The sequence below is a fragment of the Sarcophilus harrisii genome, chromosome 6 (assembly GCF_902635505.1).
Source record: "Sarcophilus harrisii chromosome 6, mSarHar1.11, whole genome shotgun sequence".
NCBI classification, from domain to species: domain Eukaryota; kingdom Metazoa; phylum Chordata; class Mammalia; order Dasyuromorphia; family Dasyuridae; genus Sarcophilus; species Sarcophilus harrisii.
The window spans coordinates 91338487-91350805 of NC_045431.1; the positions used below are offsets into that span (position 1 = coordinate 91338487).

A 12319-nucleotide genomic window follows, 5' to 3' on the forward strand; every position below is an offset into this window, starting at 1 on the left:
ATTAAAAAAAATAAAGAGAACTTCAAAGGTTCAGGTCACTTTTTTTTTAATATACAAACTTTCTTCCACAGATATTTTCTTGTCCTTCATTTTCTTACTTAGTACACGTTAGTTCACAAAACATCTAATTGTTTATGCAAGATAACTGGATAAAACCAAAGTAACACAAATGCCCAATCTCAAGAATTGCACACAATCAGAATATTCTTTTATTTGTGTAAGTGCAGTGTTCACTTTCAGAATGGGCTTTCTTCAGATGTGGAGGAAACACTGTAGCCCAAAATAACAGTACTTCCATTCAGCTTGGTGGGTATGTGAAATAGCACCATTGGGCTGATTTAAAGAAATGAATAAAACTGCTTTCACCCTTCTTGGTTAAACTGCCACCCCTGAAGAATCCAAGTTTTAAAAAAAATTAAAAGGTCCATTTCTCCCCAAAAATCTTTGATTAGAGAATCAAGGAAAAATAAAATTCATGTCAATACCAACAACTGAAATAATCCATAGTTTCTAAGTCAGTGTTACTTCCCTCTAATATTTTTCTCACTACAGTGAGCTCATTTTCCCAAACAAAATATAGACAATTGTAGGAACTTAAGGCACCTTTTGCAAAAATAATAATAATAATAAATCACAAATGTTTGCAGAAGGTGGCTATGTAAAGTGCAGTTTAGACTGAGTTAGTTCTGGAGCCTTCTTTTAAAGATAACTCATTCCATTCTTCAGCAGCCTTCATCTTTTTCCCTCTATTTTTCCTGCTCTCCTAGTCATCTTCTCCCCCCTTCTCCTGCTCTTGTATTTTTCTGTTACATTGGATGAATTAACTTTTAGGCTCTGGTTTTTTGGAGGTTTATTCATGTTACTAAACTCATGATCCACAATCTCAATAGAAGGGAAAGGGCCATCCATTTAATTTTTCCATGATATGCATAATACTTTAGTGGTAAAACTCTGAGGGCTTACACTATTAATAAGACCCAAAATGACTATTTCCCCAACTGAAAAGAATCAGGGTTTTCAATGAGAGCTGATAGTTGGTTATTTAATTTTAGTTCCATTTTACTTTATATCTATCTATATAAAGACATGAAAAAAAATTTTAATGCTCTTTTCTAGGGAATTTCTTTTTTGGCAACATTATTTTCAGTCTCTAGAGCAGCACACTTCATGAGTTCAAAAACAACTATTGGATACAGAAAAGAGTAGGACCCTCCATTGGAAGGTCTATATGCATCATTACTGTACAAAAGAATAAACCTTTAATACTAGATGCTTAATTTATATAGTTCTTTCGGACTGAAAGATAATTAGACACTGCGTGACAATTGCACAAGGAATCTGAATCAAAAATGTTTTGGGGGGTTAATGAAAGTACTGCATAGAGAGAAACTACAGAAAAAAATATTAAGGTTACCACCTTTTGTGCTATGTTTTCTTGGTACAATAACCTTAAATCCTATTTTGTTAACTTATCATATTTTTCCTATTAAAAATACTCGGCGCCTCCCACCCCATTGGGAATCTTTTTTTTTTTTTTTTTTAAAGCATTAAGCATAACCTTGAATTCATGAGGCCTTATTTTACTGTCTCATCTCATGGTGGTTTGGATTGTGCATATGGCTGTGATGGCTATCTTTGTAAAGAGATTGCTTTAATTTTGTTTGGGGTGGTTATTATAGAAATAATCTGTGCCCTCTAGGTGAAAACAGTGATATTCAAAATGTTTTTCAGATGAAATATTTCTCTGAAAATGCCTTTTATCATTGCTAATCTGTTTGGAAAAACTGGACTATTTGATATAAAGCCCAGAAAACGAGTTAGAAAATTGAAGCAAGATTAATATTTTTGTGTGAAACCCATAGTTAAGCTTCTCAAAGCTAGTGTTAAAAGTCATGGATTCACCTTAAAGCTTTGGATGAAAAATTTTAGAGTAACTTAATTACAAGATTTTAGTTCTTTAAAGGCCCAGATTTTTAAAAAATACAACTGATCATGCCTGTGTCTATGCATAGTTGGTGCATTTCATTTCCACCCATATTATTTTATCTGCTTGCTTCTTCATCTCATACCCTCCACACCACTTTGCAGAGCAATGATTTATACAGACTTGGTCCTATGACAATCAGAAAACCATTACGTTTTGCTGCTGTGTATATACATGAATACATTAAAAAAACAAAAAACCCAACAAATTGTTCATCATACTTAGTACTTCTAGGAATTGGGATTGTTTAGATTCTGGAGACAGCTACTAGCAGTTAACATAGTCCATCTCCTCCCTGGAAGGGATTTTGTTTTCTTCTTCCTATGACAAAATCCATGAACCACAAGAACATAGAAGAGATTTGGGTAATTACAAATTGCATCAGTGTGATAACCAGACTTGTGCAAACCATGCACTGGTTCTTATGGCCACTATGGCTGTCTTGCCACAATAATAAATATGACAATTAACAGAAGCAAATCACAAACCTTTTTTTTTTTTCCTTTTTTTATGTGGGACATCTTTCTTTGAGCACACCAATACACCTGTGATCAATAATCTAGTTCACCGCAATGTCATTCACACTTTCGTTTTACATGAATATGCAAAGAATATCTATAACAATTGAGCTGCCAAGCCTACAGAGCTCCATTTTTTGAGAGTGGGATTCACGAAAATCAACAGAGCAAAGCAGAGACACTGGTCTTTTAAAAGGTTAGATGCTCTGTCATCACCGTCCTAACAACTTGTCTGGGAACTACTTCATAGGCTATATAAAACTTTATAATATTAAGCTTTTAGTTGTAGAACCAAAAGCAACTTTAAATTGGATTTTCCACTCCCAGATGCTTTGGAGAAGCAGAGGCTGATTATTTCTGTCACTTTATATAATATTGTAGCTTGCATTTTGTTTATAACCTGTTGAAGGATTGTACTTTCTTTAACCATTCAAGCAAGGCTTGGATTGAACTAAATTTAATGCTTTGTAAGAATCATACTCTTGTGAATCCTTTTAATACAATAAGCAGTGAAGCTTCTTTTCTAAAAAAAATTCAGACACTGTATTGAAATCCAAGGCATGGTCATCTCTGTTTTGGTGACTGCAGAGAAAACACAGGACCAAGTAGTTGGCTTGAATTTTGGTTGGCATTTGCATGAAAGATAAAACAAAAAAAATATTTCAAAACTCTGTTCTTCATAAATATTTGTTGAATATCATCCCAAAAATGTTTCATCGTACACAATTGAATGTGTATTGCATCTATTTCTAACTCATGCAGCTGTCAAAACAATCAGGCTCCAGGGTAGCTGTAAAAATCTATTTACCGTCAAAGTGTGAAGTCTCAGAAAAATATGCATCCTTTATAGAATTATAGAATTTTACTAATGGAAGGGACGTTAGAAATCACATAGCCCATCCTGTTTAAAGTCTGTTCCTGATTTGATTTAGGACTAATGCAAGCAACTTTTAAGGATTTTAAGCCAGATGTGTTTGCTATTCCCCGTCAGTATTGAAGATGAAATCTTTGTCAGAAAAAAACCCTAGAAATAATAATACACATTGAAATTCAAGTCTTTATCCTTCCCCCACTTTCCTCTTGTTATGGTGACCAGTGACGAGTTTCCAGTTAGCTTCTTGATATTTGTATTAGAAAGCATACCTTGTCACGGAGTCTTTCAGAAAGGACTTTATACATACGTGTCCACATCCCACTCTAGGCCCGCTTTGTGGGAACCTGGTCATTTGCTTATTTCTTCTGATGCCGCTTTTCTTTTCTTTTGGTGGAAGGAAGGTAAGGAGTAGTTAGCTAGGGTTGGGATGGGGAAACAATGCAAAATCACTTCTGCTCTCAAGTCACTGAGGGCTGGAAAACATTTCAGATTCTGGTGAAACAAGGTCAGCTGGTTCTATCAGACCGGTATGACTTCTGGGGTTCCACTCTCTGTGGTCAGCAGTACATTTGTACCCGTTTGTGACACAGGCACCACTACAGCATCCTTGATGTCTGTGCTCACGTGACAAGGGAGGTTCTTCTCCAGCTTTTTGGCAGTATCAGGGCAGTTCTGCACAAAGATCACGCGGTTGTAGGCTTTCAGCCTGCGCCACAGCTGCACATAGACTTTGCACTGCACATACATGAAGACGAGGCCTCCTGTGAAGCCAATGGCTACCACAACCAGTTTTGTCCAGAATGGCCATTCAAGGACACCTTTAAAGTAGGAAAAAAAAATCAGTCTCTGTGTAATTCAAATCATCTTTCCTAAATGCTGAATAAATACACTGGTATTAGCTAGATGTGACTAATAGCAAGACAAAGTACCTTTTGATTCAGAACACCCATATGTGCATCTTTGATCATTTTCACCTATCACTGATGTTGCGAAGTCTTGTTAGTGATATATAACAGTCCAAAATGAAAGTGCTTATATTTTACTGAATACATACAGCATGCACCCAGGTAAGTAAATACAAAATAATTTTTGGAGGGGGAAGTGATAACAACTGGATGAGAAAGAATTTGATGTAGAAGGATTTTGTTTAGGAGGTGATACCTAAGCTCAGCCTTAAAGGGAGCTAGAGAATCAAAGAAGTGGAAATAATAATAATAATAAATAAGGAGAGAAAATAATGGTCCATTCATGGATACAGAAGCAAGAAATGGGAGTGTTATATGTGGAGAACAAGTAGAGCAGTTTGGTTAAAATATGGAGTATATGAAGGAAATAATGTTTAAATTAACCTGGAAAAAAAGATAAGCCAGATTGTGGTGGGCTTTAAATGCCAAATAAAATAGTATGCATTTTATCCCATAGGTAGTAGAGAACTACTGAAATTTCTTCAACAGGAGAGTGTCATGATCACACTTGTACTGTATCAATTAGTCAATTGTGTGAGGATGAATTGGAGAGAGGGAACACAGAAAATGAGACAAGTGAGGAGGGGATTACAAACATAAAGAGATAAGAAAACTCAGGTGACTGAAACGATCGAAGTGTCTTCCATAGGCAAAGGAGAAAGTGAAGAAGAGGGGTTGGTGGCTTAAATGGTTCTGATGTATACATGTCAAGTGTCCAGTAGACATTTTGTGTCAGACAAGAACCCAGGAGAGAGATGAGAGTTGGATAGAGATGATAGTTGAATCCATAAGAATTTTGGAGTTCAACAAGAGAAAGGAAAGAACCCAGGATGGAGCCTTTGGTCTATACATTGACTCTGATCAAGCAAAAGAGACTAAGAAAAAGTGGTCTGGCATGTAAGGAAACCAGAAGAGTTCAATGTCACAGAAATCTTGTGAGGAAGCCCCTGGCAGGCAAGAACTGTCTGTTGTGCCCTTTTTGTATCCATGATTCTTGTACATAAGTGGACTTAAAAGTCTGGAGGTGTAGGTGGTTGAAAAAAATACTCATAGAAATCCAGATCTTGTTTATGTTATCACTTGATTCAGATTCATTGGATGTAGAATGCTGCCACTCTTTCTTCCCTCTAACTTTAGTTTTTCTCTGCAATAGATGAATGAAAATGATTTGGAGTTGACCTACTGACCTAGAATCTTAATATTCACATAATAAACAACAATTAAGCACTTATTCCATGTAATGTGCTGAGGGCTAGAGATGGTACATGACCAAACAAAAATGAATTAGATTAAAACAAACACACAGGAGTACAAAAACTCTAGGATCAAAGTTCCTTCAGGATCAAAGAGGAGAGGGAATGCTTTTGATTTCCATAGAGGTCAAGATATTTCACCTGTATCTTTAAGGACAGGGACAAGTGCCCTTGGCATTTTTGTTTATTTGTGTTTTTTCATCCCAAAATACTATGTCCACTAAACTGTTTAAAAAAGATAAATTATTTTTTTTCTAAAAGGGTGTAGGGCTTAGTGATTAGGACTTGCTTAACTTGAGGATGTGTTGAAATTGGTCCTCAGGCATTTAAGCTTTCTGGAGTCCATAACTCCTGATCTTAGGTTTACTTGTCTTTAGAGATGATATCTGAACTGCCTACTTTGAAGGATGTTGGGAGCCAAGTACTTTTTTCATTGATCCAAATGACTACATTCCTGTTGTAGAAGTACTTTTCAGTAAATAATTGTAAGCCCAACCACAGACTAATATCTAGGAAGTATGAAAAATAGACAAAATTCATTAATCAAAGGTCTGACTGTACTTAAGATGTACAAACATCATCCACATATAACAATTGTTTTAATACTTGTCCAGCAGTCAGATTTTGGAAGGGAAGGATAAATGCCTGAAAAGTACATAATAGGAAGCCCATTTCTTGATAAAATTAAAGAAATTTAACTAATCTGGAATTTCCAATTCATGCATAGACTGTTGACATCTTAGTATTATTGAAATTTGAGAAGTTGAAACAGTAACAAGATGGGTTATTTAATTTTCTCTGATGATAATATCAACAAATCACATGAGGCAATAATTTATAGCATTCTAAGATCATTGAGTATAGAGGCATCTCTGTAAGATCTATGTAGATGATTACTAGATCTTTAAGTGATGAGTAATGAGGGCCTGAACTAAGTTGGCAGCTAGGAGAGTACAGAAAAGGATCTGCATATATGTAGTGAATTGTTGGGAATAATGCTGTGGTTTGGACATGTAGGGTCTAAAGAGTTTCTAGTTTAAAATGCCCAATTTGAAGTGCATGCAAGAGACTGGAGCAAGATAGAAACATCTGTGAGTCTTTGGCATCAAGGAAACTGATGAGATAACCAAGAGAGAATGTAAAGAGAAGAGAAGAGCTTTTTAAGGATATCATGGAGGCCATGAACTAGTGAAGGAAACTTGAGAGAAGTTTAGAGGGGAGAATTAGAAAGAGGATTAAGGAAGAGGCTGGTCAGCAGTGTCAGATATAGCAGATGTGTACATAAGAATAAGAACTGAAAAAACACTATCGAATTGGACAGCTAAGAGTTTATTCTTTATGTATTTTGTACATATATTATTTCCAAACTCTCTCCAATGTTAGAATTAGAATGTGAGCTTCTTCCACTGTTTTTGTTCTTTTTTTGTTCTTAGTGTAAAAGTAAGAGTTTAACAAATAGCTTATTGGTTAAGTTAATATTAGCAAAGATCACTTTGCATCCTTTCAGATAAAAGATAATGATGAAAGGATAGATGAAGACATTAAAGTTTTGAGAATTTAGAAGAAAAGGAGTTGGTTCCAGAGGGATATGTCTTTTTTCAGTATAATAGGAGGTCAGGTAGAGAGGGAATATGATATGATATGATATGATATGATATAATATAATATATAATATAATATAATATATAATATAACATAATATAATAGGAGGTCAGGTAGAGAGAGAAGTGGGTATAGCATTCAGTTCTTGAACATAATCTTAGAATTGTCACTGTGTACCCAGTTTTATAGTCAATCAGAAGTTAGGTTGATGTGTATTCATGAAGAGCCAAGTGATGCGTCATAACATGGTTTTGGAAATTCTTAGAGTTCTGGCTTGGAATTAAAAATGACAAAAAGCATAGGCTGAGAATTGGCCAGGGGAAAAGATGAAATAGTGTTCATAGTTGAAAAGAATCATTGTGAGTATGAATAAAAGGAAATAAGACTAGCACTAGAGAAACTACTTGAGAGAATAGGAGGGGGTCCAAGGATTGGAAGTCATGCTGAAAATGAGGAGCAGATCCAGGAGAAATTAAGGTTGTGGTAGAGGTGGGAGGAGTGGGGGTCCTTGGCATTCAAAATAAGTTTATGAGGTTTGTAATAGGAAGTGAGGATACAGATGAACTGAGAACCCACATCTCAGAGCTAATTTGGGGCAAGACTAGATAGAGATACTCAGGTTTCCTAACTTCCTCAAATGTATTGCTGGACTTTCTGCTGCTGCCTTTTAATACTTTTGTAAACAAGATCCAAATGAATGGATTTGCTAGTTGTTTTTGCCTGTTTCGGATCTCAAACATGTTCCTCCCCCCCCCCCCCCCCCCCCCCCCCCACTCCCCTTGGCTTCTTAATCATTTAGATAGAGCTAAGTAATCCACATTGTGTTATGAAGCAAAAAAAACATTTTGCAAGTTGAAAACACTCTATAACTGCAAGGTGGTAATGATAATAACCCACTATTCCTTGGTGCCACTGTCAGAATAATGAAGTGGCTACATTACAATGGCATTGCATTTTTGATTTTATTATGTTCTCATTGAATAGATGTGAGCTATGAAATTCTAAAAAAGGTGTCATTAATTAGCTCTAAAAACTTTACAGTTGTAAAAAGTCTAATCCCTATCAATAAATTCCAAGAAATAGATGGCTATAGATTGCATCTGTGTCAGGGATGATAAATAGATCCATTTTAATTTGGAACTAAAACAAAAAAATTTAATCATATACCAGAAATGACTTTCTAAATTTACATAGCTTTGTTTGTTTGTTTGTTTTTGTTTTGTTTTGCCTCCTAATATGTTCAGCTGCAATCTTGGAAAAATGACTTTGTTTTTCTTCTCATGATAGCTCAGGGTCATAAGAAGTACCTAATCAGAAAATGTAATTATCTCATCAGATCTAATTCTAGATATAATTACAGTTACATTCATACCAAAAGCAGATTAAGGTTTGTTATAACTGTATCTAGGTATGGGAGGTTTTGGTCCAATAACCTGGTTTTGATGGAATGTTGGGTGTGTTTGCATATTTACACAACTTTTCTTAATCAAGAAAATTGAGCTAAAGGCATTTGTTCTAACTTAATAGATGGAAATTGCTTTGACTACTGTAACATTTAAAATTGATGGGATTGCAATTAACCTGAATTTGGTCTGAGCAGTTAGGGTAGGAAGCTGATACTTGGGTCTGATGAGATTTTAAGTCTGGCCATTCCTCATTCTATGACTACATACATTTAATTTGCCTGGGTTTCAATTATAAAATGAATGGAATATCAACAAGCCATACTTTAAGAAATAAGCTATTTTAGAGCAGTGAATTTTTCTTAAAAACTAGTAAAATGTTCTGTGTTCTTAAGCTTTAAACTTCACAGTTCTTGATGTTTTATTAATATTTTTCTCTCTGGCACTACAAATCTATTAGATAGCAGTGTTTCCTTCTGCATTTTGATCTAAAGCTTATTTATCCTGCAGTTCAAATGTACAGTGCTCTTTTAAAACCTGTGTTGCCATATTGCAAAAACAGTATTTTTCCTCCCATTATCTGTTTATAACTTGAGTAACTCATAGTTTTTACTGTCCTAAAAACCATCCCCAATGTCAACAGAAAGGGCACATCAAAATACTGATGAGTTTAATTTTCAGGAGTGGTTCAGTGTCAGCCTAGAAGAGTATTGCTTCTGCAGTAAAAGCTGGTTTATCTGGCATTATTTCAATTGAACCTCTATTAAATGACATGTCTGCACATTTACAACACCATGATAACCAGTATGCCAAATGGTGACCCTGAATGAATCATCAGAGAAAGATTTCATTGTGTCCAGTAGACCTTTAAGTGAATTTCATTCTACTTTCATTCTTTAGAAATGGGAAATAAGTGAATAGCCTGAATGTTAACTGTCAATTAACACGAATTTCTGATTATAGGAATCTTTTTTTTTTTTTTTAATAATCCAGAATCAACACATTTTGGTGTTTAGTAAATTTGTTGACCAATATAATGCTCCTTTTTTCTATTAACCATTTTATCTGATATCTCCCATTTTATAATATACCCAAATGTAGAATACTACAGTTAGATTTCTTTCCCAGTGGGAGACTCCAGATAGTCTTGGAACCTAAATTCTTAAAGTAGTGACAACTGCCCATATTTAATATGGCAGTAGTAAATAGAAAAAGAAAAGGGACACTTTGTTCCATAAAAATCCCAGCTTATAGCATAATAATTATTCTTTTAAAATTATAGTTGTAAAAATTATAAAATTGAATTGAATTACAACTACATGCCCTCTCCTTTTGCGTTTACTATGAGGTAGACCATGTATGTATCATTTCCCTCCTCCTAGAAGGATGCCTCAGTTCCAGAGTGGATTGAAAATAGATATAATAACTATGATAGAAAAATAAAAGGTATAATAATAATATATATAATATAACATATAATAAAAAATAAAAGTTATAATATTAACTTTTTTTTTAAAGGAAACTGGGAAAAGATTATGAGTGACTTTGAATATCAGAATGAATTAGAATTTATATTTAATCCTATAGGCAAAAGGGAGCTACTGCAGCTTCTTTGTTAAAGGGTGACATATTTAGACTTAAACTTTATTATTTTGGTAGCTAGGTGGAAAGAAAACTAGAATGCCTAAGTTTAATTAGGGTATTGTTGCAATGGTCCAAGTGAAAAAGAATGAGAGTTGTAGAAGGGAAGGAGAACAAGTATGATGATGCTATGGGTAAATAATGAGGAGAGAGAACAGTGGATGACAATCCCAAGGTAATAGACCTGGGTGACTGGAAGCATAGCAATTCCTACAAACATAGAGAAGTGTGGATTTAGTTGTGCCCTAATGCTGATGTTATTGAGAGATTCTTAACTAATAAAGTATTCCCATACACTGCAGATTCATTAGACAAGGGCAGAAATGGTCCAGGAGACTGTGAGTATGTATGTTGTGTTTTTGAAAATCATTTATAATTTGAAAGCTGCTATTCTTAATTAATTGCTTTGTACCAACTTTCTTTTAATTTTGATCTGCTTGGCAGTCAGCTCAACTAATGGATTCAGTACATTTTTCTTAATGGACAGAATGTTCTTTATATGAAACCTGGGAAGTGTTTAAGTCATCTCTACCCCCCATACTAATGGTAGTTTGGTTTCAGATGACTCCCCTTTTTTTTTAAAGTGAAAAATCAATACTTTTCATTGAAGAAAGATCCATGGAAATCAAGAATAAAATAGATACCTCTTTTAGTCTTGATTTTTTTTTTTTTCCTCTCACAAAACCAGAGTTACATAATGTTAAAGCTGAAAAAGAATTCATTGAGAACCTCTACCTCTGCAAATTCATTTTACAGAAGAAGAAACTGAAGCCCAATGAGACAAAAATTCCCAGTCCAGTGCTTACTGACTTCCTTTTATTTCAGTAGTAGCCTAGTTAGACTAGTAGTGTAGAAAGTTTGGACTTGGAGTCAGAAGAACCTCAGCTCAAATGTTACTTTAGCTATGGGACTTGAGGCAAGTCATTAGAAATCTGAACCTTAATTTCTTTCAGTTTTAAAATGAGATTAAGAGCACCTGCCTCTCTATCCTGCAATCCAGATTTGTGAGGATAAAATGAGATCATCTATAACATGATGTAAAATCTTGAAGTCCAAGGACTTTCCTTGAGAATAGCTTCATCATAAGCATATATATATATATATATATATATATATATATATATATATATATATATATATGTATAGGCATGAGATATTGTGTGTGTGTGTATGTATGTGTATAAGGTATATGTGTATATACCTTAGAACAGCAAATCTTAAAGCACTATGTAAATGTTAAATATCATTCACTGCAACTTTTGTTAACACTGACTTTCACTTACTGTAAGAAGCTCACATTTTGGAATATGATTTCATTTTTTTCAGGCCATTCTGTGCTCAGAATGATATTTAACTGTTGCAATTGGCTTAATTTTTCCTTTTGCTTAGGAGAGAGTACATGCTCCTTGGTTTGGGGAGAGAAAAACCATTTATTCCCGTATGGTAATTTTTCCTCTGTTCATCTCAACCTTAGGGAAACTTCTGGCTAGGCAGAAGTGGTCCTAGGTTTCAGAGCTAGAAGAGATGCTAAAGTTCACTTTGTCTAACTTCCATATTTTACAAGTGAGCGAACTGGGCCTCCAAAAAGTCAAGTGAGTTGCCCACTATCGCAGAGGTACCTAAGGCAGGATTTGAACCCAGGTCTTTTGGCTACACTTCAGTATTCTTTCTTCTACTGTAGGGACTAGAAGGCAACTTTATATGATTAAAAGAACACACGATTAGAGAGTCTAAAGATCGAATCCAACCCCAGGTTTGATACTTAGTGTAATCATGGCCTGCTCACTTAAACACCATCAATATCATCATGGAAATGTCTTCCTTTCATGCATACTAGGATCTTGTCACAGATGAAGAGATAGGAGAGACCTTAGTGGTCATGTAGTTCATTCTCACATTTCACAAATAACAAAGTGGAGGCCTGCAGAGAGATAGTAACTTAGATGGAAGAAGGTACAGAACTCTGGGCCTAGAATCAGGAAGGCTTCAATTCAAATCTGGCCTCAGATACTTCCTAGCTGTGTGATCCTGGGGAAGTCACTTAACCTGTTGGGGATAGCACCTACCTTCTAGAGTATT

General features: G+C 35.0%; 2 protein-coding genes across 3 annotated transcripts in view; one reads left to right on the forward strand and one right to left on the reverse strand.

Annotated features, from left to right (window-relative positions):
- TMA16 (translation machinery associated 16 homolog) overlaps positions 1–12319 on the forward strand; it is a 97486-nt gene that overhangs the window by 73357 nt on the left and 11810 nt on the right. The gene's annotated exons all lie outside the window — the stretch shown is intronic.
- The window catches only part of MARCHF1 (membrane associated ring-CH-type finger 1), a 1010725-nt gene continuing 998432 nt past the window's right edge, over positions 27–12319 (reverse strand). Inside the window, exon 9 of the mRNA XM_031942769.1 lies at positions 27–4194. Within this exon, the coding sequence (XP_031798629.1) occupies positions 3896–4194 (299 nt within the window). The 3' untranslated portion in view covers positions 27–3895. The remainder of the gene's footprint in view (positions 4195–12319) is intronic.